This window comes from Mustelus asterias, chromosome 26 (genome assembly GCF_964213995.1).
Source record: "Mustelus asterias chromosome 26, sMusAst1.hap1.1, whole genome shotgun sequence".
NCBI lineage: Eukaryota > Metazoa > Chordata > Chondrichthyes > Carcharhiniformes > Triakidae > Mustelus > Mustelus asterias.
Window position 1 is genome coordinate 26,538,347 of NC_135826.1, and position 18,751 is coordinate 26,557,097.

Below are 18,751 nucleotides of genomic sequence, written 5' to 3' on the forward strand. Positions count from 1 at the left end.
CTGGGGGCGCCATTGCGCAGGTGCCCCGATCTCACAGTGCACTGAGAGAGTTCCTGTCACCACACCCCCCCCCCCCACCCCCCCCCGCCCCCCCCCCCCCCCCACCCCCTCATAGACCCACTCCACGGATATCGCCTAACCACCGCCCACCCCCCAATCGCTCCCTATGCCGGTCCCCCCCCCTCCACTTATCGCTCCCTGTGTCGGTCTCTCCTTTTTGGGTGCGAAGCGGATCGCGTCGGCAAAACAGGGCTGGGAAGATGGCTATCGACGCGAGATCGGTTTGCGCCCAACATGAAAGCCTTGCGTGCTATCTTCCCAGCTCGATCCAGCGGACTGGAAAGATTGCTTCCCATGGGATCCAGCAGCCCAACACGCCGTTGTAAATTCATTCCTGATTATTTTAAAAATGTTACACCATTTTCTCAGTTATAAACTCCCCTCCCCATCCCAACCATGACTTTTGCACTCTATGCTTAATAACACACATTGATCCCTCCCCCCCCCCCCCCGCCTTGGCTGGGGTGATAGATATAGGACAGATGTCAGAGGTAGGTTCTTTACCCAGAGAGTAGTAAGGGGGTGGAATGCCCTGCCTGCAACAGTTGTGGACTCGCCAACATTAAGGGCATTTAAATGGTCACTGGATAAACATATGGATGATATTGGAATAGTGTAGGTGAGGTGGGCTTTAGATTGGTTTCACAGGTCGGCACAACATCAAGGGCCGAAGGGCCTGTACTATGTTGGCTACCCCATTAATTGACAGGGTAGGTTCTCAATATTTGACTCAGAAACACCAATGGTGAAATTCCTGTACCATGCTGATCTCAGCTTGGGACAGTGGGAATGGCGCCTCTAATTGCTCGCACCCTTTCAGGGCTCAGGAATGGGAAACTATCCAGCTTTTCCATTCCTGCTCACTGCACAGTGATATCTCTGCAGGCTTATGCACAACGGGCTTCTCGATTTAAGATGCACCCACAGTCAAACAGCCTGCAGCCATTCCTCATCAACACTCTCATACTGTGATGACCACTCGGGTCAGCTAATGGTGGGGGGGTGGAGGCAGAAATTGACAGTGAAACTACTTTGCAGCAAGAGAGGCAGTCGGGGTAGAGGGAGAGCAATATAAAACTGCGTGACTGTACATGAAGAATTGTTTAGGGCACATGTTTAGATGTACGAGGCAAGTATTTTACACAGAGGGTGGTGGGTGCCTGGAACTCGCTGCCGGGGGGAGGAAGTGGAAGCAGATATGATGGTGACTTTTAAGGGGTTTCTTAACAAATACATGAATAGGATGGGAGTGGAGAGATACGGTCCCCAGAACGGTAGGGGGTTTTAGTTTAGTCAGGCAGCATGGTCGGTGCAGGCTTGGAGGGCCGAAGGGCCTGTTCTGTTCCTGTGCTGTAATTTTCTTTGTTCTTTGTCACATACATTGGGGTACACTTGGCAAACCATAGAATCCCTACAGTGCATCAGGAGGCCATTCGGCCCATCGAGTCTGCACCAACCACAATCCCACCCAGGCCCTATCCCCATAATCCCATATATTTACCCCACTAATCCACCTAACCCGGGACACTAAGGGTCAATTTACCATGGCCAATGCACCTAACCCGCACATCTTTGGAGTGTGGGAGGAAAACGGAGCACCCGGAGGAAACCCACACAGACACAGGTTGCCCAAACCTTGCCCAACCTATAAAGGCAAGGTTTACCGTTTGTTTCAAATTTCCTGAGCGCGGGGTTGGAGTTTGGCAGAGACCCTGACTGTAAAATGGTGGCTCCCGTTGTGAAGTGTAGACACTTTCAGCTTGGGTCACCGCAAGTGCAGGATCATCTGCCAGCACTCTGAGTATTTCCTGCACACTTCCTCTGTCTGCAGCACAGCTTCATGAGGAACCCATTTCCTGCAGTTGTCTTATCTGATACCCACTGTTAGTACAGCTTCAAAGCCCCGCGCTGTTCCCTCTGCAGTCGCGGTGGGGTCAATATTAAACAATGAAAGCTTCATCCCATGTCACCGTTGTTTCTTTTTCTTAAAAATTAACTATATTGAAACATAAGCCCATGTGACATGTTTTCTCTCATGAACTTTTTAATATTAGAAACATCCCCATCGGCTATTTCCTGAATGTCACGATTGATAACAGGCAAGAAAGGGCAAAAGAAAGATATTTGAAGTGGCAAGGACGGTGCTCTCTCCCTCTAGTGGCGGAGTTTATATTGACGTTGGGGCAACCCTGTCTGCAGAGGAGCTGATACACGCATCTCTTATAATAGGCCTGATGCTTCTGGGCATGAAGAGTAGTAATGGGCAACCTGCGGCCTGGGGGGCCACATCTGGGTTGTGAGTGCGGCCCACAAGACATTTTCTTGACCGTTGCCCACACGCAGGGTTGCCACAGTCTGCTGATTCCCGTCTGTGTAGTTTTTTTTCCTGCCAGTATGTCTGAAGTGATATGCACGTAAAGCAAGAGCAAGTGAAGTGAGGTACATGGTGATTGCTCACAACATTGACTGTAAGAGCCGTGCGCTCCCTCTGCATCCAAAGTGTAAATATTCATGTTGCTTTTACCATTTGAAGTTGATGATAGCTCAACTCATATATAAATGATTAAGCATTTTTATAACTCATTATGAAATATTCAACGTGTATAAAACACATTTAACCTTATTCATGGGGTCATAGTTAGTGAACAAGCCTGATTCCAATCCTGCAGCCCACTGACATGAAGGAGGGCCCCTCATTGCAGCCTCGGTTGCCCATCACTGGCCTAGCAGGTTCAATTATGAGAATAATCTTGTCTCCTATTTCCATCAATAAAGGAGATTGGGGAGATAACCTGAATGAGCTGTTTGGAATGTTAAAGCGATGACATAGGGTCGAAACACAAAAAGTATTTCTGATGGAAATTTTTTAAAAGGAATGGCCATAATTCTTAACATTTGAGTAAGTCTCTCATGGAGGGAAATCATGCAGGATTTCACACAAATCTGGAATCTTCTCCGCCAAGAGGCTGTAGAGGCTGGGACAATCAGAGCTTTTCAAGACTGGCATTGGTTGATTTTTGTCACTAATGGGTATTGAGGAATCATAGAAACCCTACAGTGCAGAAGGAGGCCATTCGGGTCTGCACCGACAACAATCCTTATCCCCACAAACTTACCTCACTAATCCCTCTAATTTACACATCCCGGGACACTAAGGGGCAATTTAGCGTGGCCAATCAACCTAACCTGCGCATCTGTGGGAGGAAACCGGAGCACCCGTAGGAAACCCATGCAGACACGGGGAGAATGTGCAAACTCCACACACTCAGTCACCCAAGCCGGGAATCGAACCCAGGTCCCTGGAGCTGTGAGGCAGCAGTGCTAACCACTGTGCCACTGGGCCGCCCCTATGGAGCAAAGGTAGGTATATGGAGTTGAGGTGTAGACCAGCCATGATATAACTAAACCCCAGAACAAGCTTGAGGGGCTGAATGGCTCAGGCCGATTCCTGCATTCCAAACTCAAATTATTTTCTAGCGTGACAGCTGAAGCCTTTGGTAAAATTGACAACTGAGCTATATCCATTTAAGAAGAATTAGCCATAACTGGAGTTTCCCTGGTGGCTCATCAAGGATATCCAGTCCAAAGATGTGCAGGTTAGGTTAATTGGCCATGCTAAATTGTCCCTTAGTGTCCCGGGATGTGTAGTTTAGGGAGATTAGCAGGGTAAATGTGTCGGTTTGTAGGATAGGGCCTGGGTGGGATTGTGGTTAGACATAGACACCCTACAGTGCAGAAAGAGGCCATTCGGCCCATCGAGTCTGCACCGACCACAATCCCACCCAGGCCCTACCCCCATATCCCTACATATTTTACCCGCTAATCCCTCTAACCTACGCATCTCAGGACACTAAGGGGCAATTTTGAGCATGGCCAATCAACCTAACCCGCACATCTTTGGACTGTGGGAGGAAACCGGAGCACCCGGAGGAAACCCACGCAGACACGGGGAGAATGTGCAAACTCCACACAGACAGTGACCCGAGCCGGGAATCGAACCCAGGTCCTTGGAGCTGTGAAGCAGCAGTGCTAACCACTGTGCTACCATGCCGCCCTATGGAGCAAAGGTAGGTATATTGAGTTGAGTCGTGGTTGGTGCAGACTCGATGGGCCGAATGGCCTCCTTCTGCACTGTAGGGTTTCTATTCATCAAGATCATCCAGTGAATAACTCAACAAAACAGGCCAAGAAAGATCCAGATTGCACCCCCCCCCCCCCCCCCCCCCCCCCCCGGTAACAGTATCCCTGAGTTCCCGATGATAAAGAATGATTCAGGCTTCCCATTTCTCTCTGTTAATCAGAACCCTGATAGAATTGAACAAGCATGAAGTTCAAACGAGGACACAATCTCCCTTGACTTTCAAATTTCTTGTATTGCTACAGCCTGCTGACACTCATTATCAAGGGTCACATGATGAATAATGGGATAGGCTACTGAAGCATCACTGGCTCGTCGTGGCTTCATTGTGACAAAGAGCCAGAGAGAAGAGGGAAGGGAGATAATCAACATAGAATCACAGAAGAATCATAGAATCCCAACAGTGCAGAAGCAGGCCATTCAACCCATTGAGCCTGCACTGATACCCGCCTAGGCCCTATCCCTGTAACCCTCCGCATTTACGCTGCCCGTCTCCCTGACACTAACGGGCAATTTAGCGTGGACAATCCACCTAACCCGCACATCTTTGGAGTGTGGGAGGAAAACGGAGCGCCCGGAAGAAACCCACGCAGACACGGGGGGAACATGCAAACTCCACACAGAGAGTGAACCGAGGTCGGAATTGAACCCAGGTCCCCTGCACTCTTAGGCAGCAGTGCTAACCACTGTACCACCGTGCCAAAAATATAAAGTAAAACCCAAGAATGGGGAGAATCAAATAAATAGTAAGGCAGTGTCTGCTTTCTATTTCTCTAACTGAGTGGTGTCCAAACATTCGCAGTGGGGATAAAAGCAAATTACTGCAGATGCTGGAATCGGAAACCAAAAGAGAAAATGCTGGAAAATCTCAGCAGGTCTGGCAGCATCTGTAAGGAAAGAAAAGAGCTGACGTTTCGAGTCCAGGTGACCCTTTGTCAAAGCTTTGCCAAGCCAAAGCTTCACTCATTTGATGAAGGAGCAGCACCCCTCCAAAAGCTCGTGATTCCAAATAAACTTGTTGGACTTTAACCTGGTGTTGTGAGACTTCTTACTGTGCCCCACCCCAGTCCAACGCCGGCATCTCCACATTACAGATGCTGCCAGACCTGCTGAGATTTTCCAGCATTTTCTCTCTTCGCAGAGGGGATATGGACCAATTAGTATTTTGTTGATTTACAGCATTCTAAAACATATTTGGGATTTAATCCTCGTGGGTAGGGGATAGGGCCTGGGTGGGATTGTGATCAGTCCAGACTCGATGGGCTGAATGGCCTCCTTCTGCACTGTAGGGATTCTGTGAGTACGCTGAAGGCACTGGAAATTTATACGTGACTTTCAATTCAGGAAACCAGGAATGGATAAGGTGAATTCTGTTATCATTGGATTTACTCCAATCTCTAAAGTATAACATCTGGGAAAAATGGGAGAAAAATGGCAAACTGTAAAAGGGCTTGAGTGACAGGAGAAACAGACCCCTTCCACTTAAAACATACAATGCTAAGGAAATATTGAAACACAAGTAATCAGGTATACAGTAATTTCTCATACCAGCTTTCTTTGTGCTCGGTGCCACTGTTCTTTAATTTCTTTTCTGCGCTTTTCATGGTCCAGTCTTCTTCCAGCTAATGGCTATGTTAAAGGAAATAGATGCACAAAGTCAGTGTGAATAGCTCTGGACTCACTGCGGAATATAATGCTGTCAGGATAAAGTTATCGGGAAGATACACATGTAGGCCAGACCAGGTATGGACAGCAGATTTCCTTCCCTAAAGCACATTAAAAGTAAAGTTTATTTGTCACAAGTAGGTTTACATTAACACTACAATGAAGTTACTGTGAAAATCCCTTAGTCGCCACACTCCTGTTCGGGTACAGCGAGGGAGAATTTAGCCGGGCCAACCCACCGAACCATTAGTGAACCAGATGGGTTTTTCCAACAATCGACAATGGTTTCATGGTCATCAGTAGATTCTCAATTCCAGATTTTTTTAAAAATTGAATTCAAATTCCACCATCTGCCATGGTGGGATTCAAACCTGGGTGCCCAGAGCATTAGCTGAGTTTCTGGATTCATAGCCTAGCGATAATATCACCAGGCCATCTGTCCTGTCATTTACTGGTTGGTGGAAAGAAGAAGTCTGGGTCAGTGCGTCAGGAATCCGTGGTTGGGAATTGTCCTGTCAGTCATGGAACTGGCTCGGGGGGAGTAGGGAGGCAACACAACTGTCAATGAGGGTTTGCAGAAGCCTGGGAAAGGAAAGGCCTCCAGTTCCTCAAATCCGTTAGCCTTCTCAGCTCTCTGCTTGGTCTTCGGTGTACCTTTAAGAAAGGCTATTTTTTAAAACATGATTTCTGCAGCTCACAGTTTCAGTGATGTAATTGTTGCTGGCTTGACTGGAAATGTCCTTTTATTGCTACTTAAGTGGTTTAAGTGGGGTTGTTTGTGTTTACTCTGGGATTAGTTTTACGATCCTGCATTGTTAGGAGGATGGTCATACGTTTTTGGACAGTTTTTTTTCATTTTCAGTTTGGAGCTGCAGGTTTGAGTTTTAGTTTTAGAAGGGACAGCAAGCTAAAAACAAGTGTTTTCCCTCTCTCCCTTTTGTTTTGAAAATTCTGTTGGTTCGCTGAAAACAAATTCTTGTTTTCCTAAAGGGTGAAAACCTGCTGTTGTCGGGGGCTGGACCAGAGTGTCCCTGGTGTTTTGGGAAACTGTCTTCTCTGGAGTGAATCCAGAGAACTTCAACCAAAGGACTCAATTTCCAGTTATCACGTGAGCAGTAGTCTGTGCTGTGTTAAACCTGTGAAAGGGTCTTTTGTTTATGGGATTGGTTTGATTGGAACATTGTAGATATCTTTGTTAAGGGTTATACATTATCATGATTGTTTGTTTCTTGTTTGTGATTGATAAAAGTTCTTGCTAATTTTCTTACTGTACATGTTAATGATATTCGTAAGTAAACGTTGTTTGATAAAAGCTTCCTAGTGGGTCACTTGAATCATACCTGAAGTGAAACATCTCATGCTTATCCTAGCCAAATCCAAATTGCAAAACTTATGATCCAGGCGGGCTTCATAAAACACTTTCAAGTTTCTGACCTGAACCATAACAGTGACAATCGTATATTGATGGCATCTATTTATGCACTTTCCAAAAAAAGGAAACATTCTCTCTGTATCCACTCTATTAACAACTTTCAGAATGTTAAAGACCTCCATTAGATCACGCAAAGAAGAGACCCAGCCTGTCAATCATTTCCTGACATGTATACCCATGCCTTTTGGTATCAATCTTGCAAACCTTTCCTGCACCCTCTCCCGTGCCTCCATATCCTTTTTATAATATGATGGCTTGAAGTGCATGCAGTGCTCTATGTGTGATGTAACCAAGGATTGGTACAGATTGAGTATAGATTCCCCACTGTTAAATTCTATCCCGTTGGCAACAAAAACCTAGCGTTTGTCTTGCTTTTGAATAATGACCTTTCTAACCTGTGGTACAACTTTTTAGTGACTGGTCTATTTGTACTCTGAGATTCCCTCACTCCTCTGCTCACCTAGACTTGCATCTTCCAAGTAATAATATCAATAATAATCATAGAATCCCTACACTGCAGAAGAAGGCCATTTGGCCCATGGAGCCTGCACCGCCAACAATCCTACCCAGGCCCCATCCCCATAGCCTCACTTATTTACCCTGCTAAACCCTGCTAAGGGACAATTTAGCATGGCCAATCAACCTAACCTATACATCTTCGGACTGTGGGAGGAAACTGGAGCATCTGGAGGAAACCCACGCAGACATGGGGAGAATGTGCAAACTCTATACAGACGAGTCACCCAAGGCTAGAATCAAAGAACAAAGAACAGTACAGCACAGGAAACAGGCCCTTCGGCCCTCCAGGCCTGTGCCGCTCCTTGGTCCAACTAGACCAATCGTTTGTATCCCTCCATTCCCAGGCTGCTCATGTGACTATCCAGGGTCCCTGGCGCTGTGAGGCAGCAGTGTTAACTGCTGTGACACTGTGCACAACTTATATGATAAGTTATATTACTTATATATATTTTGTCTTTTTGCATATTAACAGACCAATAGACTAAAGCAGGCTCTTGAGAAACACCGACAATGGAAATCTGTTGAGTAGTTCTGGCCATTCAGTTTTATTGTCGGAGATGTCTTCAAATCAGAGCCTCCAAACCAAGCATGAGGCTCTCTTCGTCCACTCTCTGTCCATAGGGAACACCTCGCTTGTCCACATTTAGAGTGTTTAGGCACAAATTGACAAGCGGAGCCAAGGATTAGGGAGCTCCTGGAGTGGAACCTGGAGTTTCAACTCCTAAAGTGTCCCGTTTAGCAGCTCTGTGCTGCTGGTTCAGCCGGGACCACTTTGGGTTGCAAGGTTATCTGGAATCAGCTTTGGGAGGAATTTGAGGCTGAGTGACAGATTCATCCCTACTGGGCCCAAATGGGCAGATCAATCAGCAGTGGTGCCCTGGAGGAGAGCACACCTGCCTGGCTCAGCTATCGGAGTCTGTCTGTCGCGGGGGGTCGACTTGGCTCCACTCATCAATCTTCAGTCCACTCACTTTGCAGCAAATTCAAGCCTCAGAGGTTCTATATTTACCAAATCATCAAAGACATATGTACAAAAGACTAATCTGTATTCCCTCTTTACAGATACTAACAGCCCTGCTGCATCAATATTTTCCTTTTTCATATTTCAAAAATTGCAGTTTCTTTGAATTTATTAAAGTTAGAGGATAGGATTGATATAAATGAGTGGCTGCTGCGAATACAATCAATGTTGTTCAGAGTTACTCGCACTATTGATACAGTAATAACGTACATACCCAAACTTGTATAAATGGGGACAGACAGGTGACATTATTAATAGTTTTAGTTAAATGACCAGAGTGCATTATCAGGACACAGTGCTGGTGACATATCTTACATACTGAGGGATTTATATTGTGTCCTAAAAAGATTGACACACAATTTAATTTCAAATTATGCTAGTTTTTATTCTACAACTACTTTTATCTGTAACAAAGGCCAGTGCGAATCTGTAAACAGTGAGACATTATGCACAGTGAAGAGTGACTGTGAGTGAGTTGCAGGTAGTTGAAGTAATTAAAGGGTTCAATTGCTCATTTTGTTTACAATTCTGTCTGGGACTCAAAAGAGTTTAGACTTGTAAACATAATGCAAAATAGATCAAGTTTTGTTTATAAATGTTGCCTCCCATCATTAACTGTTCACCCTGAGCCAAGGGCACACAAATGCTGCCTTTATATCGTTCTTGTATCTGCTTTAACCTGATGGGGTTTTCTCACTCGCCACTGGTTTCCCTGGGCTCAGATTATTATATTTACACTTTGAACATGGAAAAGGCAATCTCTTGAAGTGGAATATTCCCTACCGAGCAGATCGCTGCCTTAATTTTAATAGTCTTTCTTCTTTTAAGGGGAGACAGTGTTGTGGTATTGTTGCTGGATTAGTAATCCAGAGACACGGGGTAATGCTCTGGGGACCCGGGTTCAAATCTTACCACGGCAGATGACGAAATTTGAATTCAATAAAAATCTAGAGTTAACAGTCCGTTAAATGACCATGCAACTATTGTTGATCATCGTAAAAAAAACCCTTTCAGGGTTCAGTAATGTCCTTTCGGAAAGGAGATGTGACATCTTTAACTGGTCTGGCCTGCACATGACTCCAGTGTGGTTGACTCTTAAACGTCCTCAGGCATGGGCAATAAATGCTGGCCCAGCCGGCGACGCCCACATCCCATGAACGAATGAAAAAAAACTTCAAATCCCACCACGGCAGATGGTGAAATTTGAATTCAATAAAAATCTAGAATTAGCAGTCCATTAAATGACCATGTTGATCATTGTAAAGAAAACCTCCTAATCTTTAGGGAAGGAAATCTGCCATCCTTACCTAGTCTGGCCTACACGTGACTCAAATGCGGTTGACTCTTAAATGTCCTCAGGGATGGGCAATAAATGCTGGTCCAGCCAGTGACATCCCACGAACGAATGAAAAAAAACTTGACTCATTTTGGCTGGGTTTCACAGGCCTGGAAACCCGGCAGTTACAAGGAGGGCCGAATTCGTAAGGTTTCCTCCAGATTCAACAAATTATCCAACAACCCACTCTTCCCACAATCTATCCCAACACCACTGGAGCCCCACACAATCGCCGTGACTCTCTCCCAGTACACTAGCTGCTCTCAAAGGCTTTGGCCTTGTGAAGCAGGCTTCCCACCCAACAGGACTCCAGCCTGTCAGTCAAGTAATCCATGGGCAGCAACTCCATAGGAGGGGAAAGAAAACTAAAGCTGCAATTTCTAATTCGGAAAACCGGTTCTTCTAGGTCTTCCAATCTCAAAACAACCACAAGACACCTCCTTACCTCCCCTGCTGGGCTGAACAACACCTCCAGGCTAAAATCCGCCCTGTTTGTTCATCTCCCTGTCTGTTTTTGAAGCCTGTCTTTTTTGACTGTCTTCCCGCCACCGTCCACTCCCCCAATACAATTCTTCTGCCTATTTATTTTCCCTTTTGCCTGGAGTCCATGCTCCTTCCTTTATTTTGTAAGAAGTTTTAAGATGTTCCCATATGTGAAGAGAACAATGGAAATGGCCAGTAACCCAAGGCCGGAATTGTACCCAGTTCCCTGGCGCTGAGAGGCCGTGAGGCAGCAGTGCTAACCACTGTGCCACCATAATATTGGTCCTGTCAAAATGTAACTACCTCACATTTTTCAGCGTTAAATTTCAGTCGCCAATTATTTGCCCCCTCCGCAAGTTAATGTCCTGATTGGCTACCATTCTCCTCAGTATTGACTTGTTTCCCCCCCTGTTCTGTCTGGTTGCTCTGCGCCCTCTGACCCTGCTTGACCTGTTTGGTGCACTTAGTCTGTGTAATGCTACAGGACATTGATAAGTATAAAATAAATGTTAACTTTACATATTCATAACAACACAATAAGTACTTATTATGGAATAGGTGCAATTTTAATAATGTAAACAGGCTTTAATTTTCTCGAAGAACAGCAGTCATCTGACAATGATGCAACAATGGATCGATTCCAGTCCTAACTGTGTCCTGTTACCTGGAGGAAGGTTTGGTTCTGGAGAATGTTGACTCCTTGTATCATGCTTTGTCCAAATTCCAGGTCCTGTTCCAATGCCAGTGAGTAGATTGACATGAAGGGCACATGATACTAAAGAGACACGACAAAGGTATAAATGTTCAAATAAAGTTTTAAAGTTTGAAGTTTATTTATTAGTGTAACAAGTAGGCTTACATTAACACTGCAGTGAAGTTACTGTGAAAATCCTCTAGTCGCCACACTCCGGCGCCTGTTCGGGTACATTCGGGGGGGGGGGCATCACTGAGTGAAGCATTATGCTGTAATGTACAGTACAAAACAGTGTGCCCGCTGTACCACCTGACAAAAGCTCCTACAATCAACATTGTGATTGGATTGATTTGCTGCCCATTGATGCTTATAGAAAGTCTTGTGGCGCAGTGGGTAGCGTCCCTGCCTCTGAGCCGGAGGTTCGAGTCCACCCCAGAACTTGATGGCCAAGAAAGGTGCGTGCACAACGCGGCCACACAGCTGAATATCAACCTGCAACATCCTTCCAACACGCCAATGGCAGGTGGTAAGAGCAGAAGAGAGTCCTGGTCAGCCATGCTTGATGTAGAGTGGCGCCTCTTCGAGCCTCTGGCTTCAGGTTAGTGATTCGTGCAACAATTGGAATGGATGAAAGTCTGCCTTGTGCACCACTAGGTGTGGGAAGTGACACCACCTTGGTGCTTAATTCGGGGTATTATGCTTGGATACCCTGTAACTCCATTCACTTCCTTTAATTTGGTGCGGCTAAAATGGGTGTGAGGTCCTGACAGGATTAGGGCATCTGACAGGGAAGATTATTCTTGAATTAGTGCCGGCCATGGCTCAGTTGGTATCAACCCGAGTTTCTTGCTTTGAGTCCCACTCCAGGACCCTCTTCCTTTCTCCATATATTTCCCCTTAAATGCAATTTGTTTTACACTGCGGCTCCTGCTAATGCAAGATCACCGGTGATATCCGTCTGAGCGTGCACACTTGTCCGTGTATGTTTAGAAAACAAATGGCGCGCAGAAAAAATGACCTTTTTAATTTCTTACGCCTTTTTTTAATTGGTCAAAGAACACACTTGAAGAAAACACAGAGTCCTGATATTAAAGACATTGCTGATGGTACACAGTCTCACTGGATGGGATCGAGAGAGCGCTCCATTTTCTGTTCCATTAAAATAAGTGCCAGGGGCAGTATTGCTGTTTTGCAGCAAAGCTGTAGTTTCTCCACAGATTTTTGCACAGGTTTTCCTATGATACACCATAAGATAAAATTATCCACATCTTTTCTCCCCACGTGTGTAAGAGTTCTGAACTCCATCGCTTGCAATGACATCTGATCCTAGAATCATAGAATCCCTACAATGCAGAAGGAGGCCATTCGGCTCATCGAGTCGGCACCAACCACAATCCCACCCCAGGCCCTATTCCCGCACATTTACCGTGCCAATCCCCCCGACACTAGGGGCAATTTACAATGGCCAATCCACCTAACCTGCACATCTTTGGAGTGTGGGAGGAAACCAGAGCACCCGGAGGAAACCCACGCAACCATGGGGAGAATGTGCAAACTCCACACAGACAGTGACCCAAGGCCGGAATTGAACCCGGGACCCTGGCGCTTTGAGGCAATCAGTAAACATCAGCACTGCGTTGGCAGCAGATGCGGCCTTATTTAATATTTGGTCATGGGGTATGGGTATCACTGCCATTTATTTCTCTGTCCTAACTTCCCTTGAGAAGGTGGTGGTGAGCTGTCTTCTGGAACCTCTGCAGACTTATGTCGCAGTGCTATTAGGAAGGGTGTTCCAGGAATTTCCCCCAGAGACAAAATAGGAATCATGATATGTTCCCAAGTTAGGATGGCTTGTGACTTAGAGGGGAACTTGCAGTTAGTATTACTCCCTTGGAATTTTAAGCGGTAATGATCATCGGTTTGAAAGCATTGTGGAAGATGCCTTGGCAAGTTATTGCGGTACGTCTTGTAGCTGGTACACGCTGCAAAGAAGGGAGCGAATGTTTAAGGAGATGGTTTTTAAAACATTTATTCTTTCATGGGATGTGGGTGCCACTGGCAAGGCCAACATCTTTTGCCCAACTCTAATTGCCCTTTAACTGAGTGTTTTGCGAGGCCATTTCAGAGGGCAGTTGAGAGTTAACCACAGTGCTGTGGGTCTGGAGTCACATGTAGGCCAGACTGGGTAAGGACGGCAGATTTCCTTCCCTAAAGGACATTAGTGAACCAGATGGGTTTTTACAACAATTGATGATAGTTTGATTGCCATCATTACTGAGGCTAGCTTTTAATTCCAGATGTTATTCATTGAATTTAAATTCCACCAGCTGCCGTGGTGGGAGTTGAACCCATGTCTCCAGATGATGTGCCTGGGTTTTGGAATAACTAATTACTAATTCAGTGACATTCACGTGTATATTAATTCCTTACCTCCTGTGTAATCGTGTGTCTACACGTATGGATCAGCTTTGTCAGCCCTTTGGCAAAGTCCATTTCTGCAGAAGATCATAAAATATTTGTTATAAACAGAAAGTGCTTAATCACGCATAACAGGGTGAATTTTCCCCTTCCACTTGCCATGGGCATCATAGCGGGCGAGGGGCAGACCATGGAAAGGTGCGTTGACCTTGGGCGGGATTTTCAAGCACAGCCAGAAGATCCCACCCAATAACTTCAATCACTTTACATGGACAGTTTCTTATTCAGTTCATTCACTGTCGATTAATAATGATCAGAAAACACTGGACGAAAGAATGAGAAAGACAGCAGGAATGCCGGGCGATCTACTTTAGATATTTATATCATTGAATCCTACAGTGCAGAAGGAGGCCATTCTGCCCATCGAGTCTGCACTGACCACTCTTGTCTGTAACAATCAGTCAGATCCCATTCAGTCCACCAGATGAAAGTAAGACAACCCCTCTTGGGTTTCAACCTGGTGAAACACTCCATTCAAATCTTTGTCATCTCTGGGTTCATCTATTCCAATGTGCTGCTTACTGCCCACTCCCTTCCTCCATCAACTTCAGCTCAAGAACAGCTTTGGCCCCCGTAATCTACCAGGTACCAAGTCTTGTGGTCACTGTACCAGTGGCTAAAGTATTAAGTTCTCATCTTTGTGTTTAGACCGACAAGTTCGTGAATGTGGCCCAGTCCATCACACAAACCAGCCTCCCATCCATTGATTCTGTCTACACTTCCCACTGCCACAGCAAAGCAGCCAGCATAATTAAGGACCCCATGCACCCCGGACATTCTCTCTTCCACCTTCTTCCTTCGAGAAAAAGATACAAAAGTCTGAACTCTCATACCAGCCGATTCAAGAACAGCTTCTTCCCTGCTGCTGTCAGACTTTTGAATCGACTTACCTTGCATTAAGTTGATCTTTCTCTACACCCTAGCTATGACTGTAACACTACATTCTGCACTCTCTCCTTTCCTTCCCTATGTACGGTATGCTTTGTCTATATAGCGTGCTAATACATGTGACAATAATAAATCAAATCAAATCAACTCCATCCCCAATCCAGTAACCAATGTTCCAATTCCTGCTTTGAACTCCCTGTTGCTCTGACACTATCCTCTTGTGCAATGCTCCCCCACTTCTTCCAGCACTTTTAAGGGTTTGTCATATGAAGAGCGGCTGCGGAATCTGGGTCTATTCTTGATGGAGTTTAGAAAGATGAGGGGGCTCTAATTAAAACTTACAGAATACTGAAAGGCCTTCCAGACCACACATCTTGAATTCTCTCTCTGAACCTCTCCATCTTTAAGATGCTTCTTATGTCCTAACCCTTTGACTAAGCTTTCAGTTGCGCCCCCTCCTCATACTTCCTTCTTTGACTTGAAAATTTTGGATCATTTTCCTATCTTTAAAGTGCTACAGAAATAACAGTTGTTGTTGGAAGGAATTGTACTATCCCTTCATGGTGAGAACCTTATGACATAGGAGCAGAAGTAGGCCATTCATAGAAAGAAACATAGAAACCCTGCAGTGCAGAAAGAGGCCATTTGGCCCATCGAGTTTGCACCGATCACAATCCCACCCAGGCCGTACCCCTATATCCCTACATATTTCCCTGTTAATCCCTCTAACCTACGCATCCCAGGACACTAAGGGGCAATTTTAGCATGGCCAATCAACCTAACCTGCACATCTTTGGACTGTGGGAGGAAACCGGAGCACCCGGAGGAAACCCACGCAGACACGAGGAGAATGTGCAAACTCCACACAGACAGTGACCCAAGCCGGGAATCGAACCCAGGTCCCTGGAGCTGTGAAGCAGCAGTGCTAACCACTGTGCTACCGTGCCGCCCATTGTGTCTGCTCCGCCATTCAGTGGGATTATGACTGACCGGAGATGATAATCCTCAATTCCACTTTCATGCCTTATCCCAATAACCCTTGATTCCTTTACTGATCAAAAATTTGTCCATCTGAGCCTTGAACATACTTAATGACCGGTCTCTGTGTAATGAAATCCACAGATCCACTTCCCTCTGAGAGAAGAAATTCCTCCTCATCTCTGTCTTAAATGGGCACTAAGGAAGGATGTGATGGCCTTGGAGGGGGTCCAGGTGAGGTTCACAAGAATGATCCCAGGAATTAAGGGTTTGTCATATGAGGAGCGGCTGAGGAATCTGGGTCTATTCTTGATGGAGTTTAGAAAGATGAGGGGGCTCTAATTAAAACTTACAGAATACTGAAAGGCCAAGATAGAGTGGACATGGAGAGGATGTTTCCACTCGCGGGAGAGACTAGAACTCGAGTGAAGGGACACTCCTTTAAAACTGAGATGAGGAGGAATTTCTTCGACCGGAGGGTGGTGAATCTGTGGAACTCGTTGCCACAGAGGACTGTGGAGGCCAGGTCAGTGAGTGTCTTTAAAACAGAGATAGCTAGGCTCCTGATCAATAATGGGATCAAGGGTTACGGGGAGAAGGCAGGAGAATGGAGATGAGAATCTTATCAGCCATGATTGAATGGCAGAGCCTACTAGATGGGCCGAATGGCCTAATTCTGCTCGTATATCTTAGGGTCTTTTGGAGCCTTTACTCTGAGATAATGCCCTCTGGTCCTACACTCGTCCACAAGGGGAAACAGCTCCTCTACATCTTTTATATAATCCAATATATCAGTCGCACTAACGTAAAATTTGCAATTAATCTCCAAATTCTACCAAATCCAATTATTTGATTGCCTTTAGGTATTGACTAAGGATACAAGTGACTGATAGCTATTTTGATGACAGTAACCAATAGCATCTTGCAAACCAGAGTCGCCAAACCGAAAGTACTACCCATGGAATGATGTGACTTCAGTGCTATCTGTGTCTCTTTGTCTAAAGGCGACAAACTCAACCCTGCCTCACCCAAAGCTGTTCTTTTCTCCAGGTAGCTTATCAGATCTTTCATGTACTTGGAAACGGTTTTGGCATATTGCAAAGCAGCTTCGACACCACCCTCGGATTTCTGAAGAATGATGTCCACTTCTTCTGCAGAAAGACTGCCTGTAATCAGATACAAGAGAGAAAGTGAGAAACAAGACATATTTTACATATAAGTGCTTCAGGTAAAAGGATGATGGCTATCAGGTTTCCTGTAGATTGTGTGCACATTTGGACTCTTAAAATAATTGGGCCACTTTTCCCTTTCACATTGCCTGGGGATTGTTCAGCTTCTAGGTGGAGTGGAGAGGATAACAGATGGAGACTTGTAGAATTAAGTCTCTGCCTCGGACTTTTCTATGCCAGGATTTGCAGATAGACAAGGCTTGTCCTGTGTCTGAAGTAGACAGGCCTAGTGTAAAGGTTTAGGTGAGTTAAGAAGATGTGTTCCTAGCAGCCTGTCACAGTTTGTTTAACATTGGATCAAGGGGCTGCATGGTGGCCCAGTGGTTAGCACTGCTGCCTCACAGTGCCAGGGACCCGAGTTCAATTCTGGCTCAGGTCACGGTCTGTGTGGAGTTTGCACATTCTCCTTGTGTCTGCGTGGGTTTCTTCCAGGTGCTCTGGTTTTCTCCCACAGTCATGATGTGGAGATGCCGGCGTTGGACTGGGGTAAACACAGTAAGAAGTTTAACAACACCAGGTTAAAGTCAAACAGGTTTATTTGGTAGCAAAAGCCACACAAGCTTTCGGAGCTCCAAGCCCCTTCTTCAGGTGAGTGGGAATTCTGTTCACAAACAGGGCATATAAAGACACAAACTCAATTTACATGAATAATGGTTGGAATGCGAATACTTACAACTAATCAAGTCTTTAAGAAACAAAACAATGTGAGTGGAGAGAGCATCAAGACAGGCTAAAAAGATGTGTATTGTCTCCCACAGTCCAAAGATGTGCTGGTTAGGTTGATTGGCCATGCTAAATTGACCCTAGTGTCAGGAGGATTAGCAGGGTAAATATGTGGGGTTACAGAAATAGGGCCTGGGTGGGATTGTGGTCAGTGCAGACTCGATGGGCTGAATGGCCTCCTTCTGCACCTCTATGATTCCAGGGATTCTATGATTGATTCCTAGTGAAGAAAAAAGCCTTTAGAGTTGGACTGTGACACCATGTGGATTGGAGAATACCCAAATATTTGGAGGAAAAGTTTGCTTCTGGTCATTTTAATCAGGCTTTGATAATCTTCAAGGCCTTTTGATAACTGTTTTCCAGACCCCCAAAACCAGTGGCTGGGTGCTCACCTCTGAGGCTTTAAGGAATGTCTTAAAGGGGGAGGGAGAGGCAGAGAGAGAATTCCAGAGCTTAGGACCTGGGGCCCAGTCACCAACGGTAAAGTTTTTTAAAAATTCTTTTATGCGATGTGGGCATTGCTGGCAAGGCCTGCATTTGTTGCCCATCCCTAATTGCCCTTGAACTAAGTGTCTTGCTGGGCCATCTCAGAGGGCAGTTAAGAGTCAACCACATTGCTGTGGGTCTGGAGTCACATGTAGACCAGACCAGGTATGGACTGCAAATTTCCTTCCTGGGCTTTTACAACAATCAATGGTAGTTTCATGGTCCCTGTTACTGAGATTAGTTTTTATGTTCCAGACTTTATTAATTTCATTTAAATTCCACCAGCTGCCATGTTGGGATTTGTACCTGTATTCCAAGAGGATTAGCCTGGGCCGCTGGACTACTAACCGCTATGTTGCCCCCCCTTAAGGTGAAGGAAATGAGGGGCAAGAAGCTGGAATTGGAGGAATACAGAATTATGATGCTGGAGGAGGTCAGGGAGATACAAACCATAAAAATCCTACAGTACAGGAGGAAGCCATTCAATCGACTCTGCACTGACTCTCCGAAAGCTTGTGTTACCCAGGCCCACAACCCCACATATTTACCATGCCTAATGCTCCAAAACCTACACATCCTTGGACACTAAGGGGCAATTTGGCATGGCCAATCCACCTAAGC

At 45.6% G+C, this 18,751-nt stretch overlaps 1 protein-coding gene across 4 annotated transcripts in view; it reads right to left on the bottom strand.

Moving 5' to 3' along the window:
* Positions 1-18,751, bottom strand: part of LOC144479526 (rho GTPase-activating protein 45-like) — a 223,979-nt gene that overhangs the window by 46,353 nt on the left and 158,875 nt on the right. For all 4 annotated transcript variants that reach the window (XM_078198311.1, XM_078198310.1, XM_078198308.1 and 1 more), the window contains 4 exons: positions 16,721-16,858; positions 13,779-13,843; positions 11,319-11,429; positions 5,747-5,827 (listed from right to left, as the gene is read on the bottom strand). In XM_078198311.1, the coding sequence (XP_078054437.1) occupies positions 5,747-5,827; positions 11,319-11,429; positions 13,779-13,843; positions 16,721-16,858 (395 nt within the window). The remainder of the gene's footprint in view (positions 1-5,746; positions 5,828-11,318; positions 11,430-13,778; positions 13,844-16,720; positions 16,859-18,751) is intronic.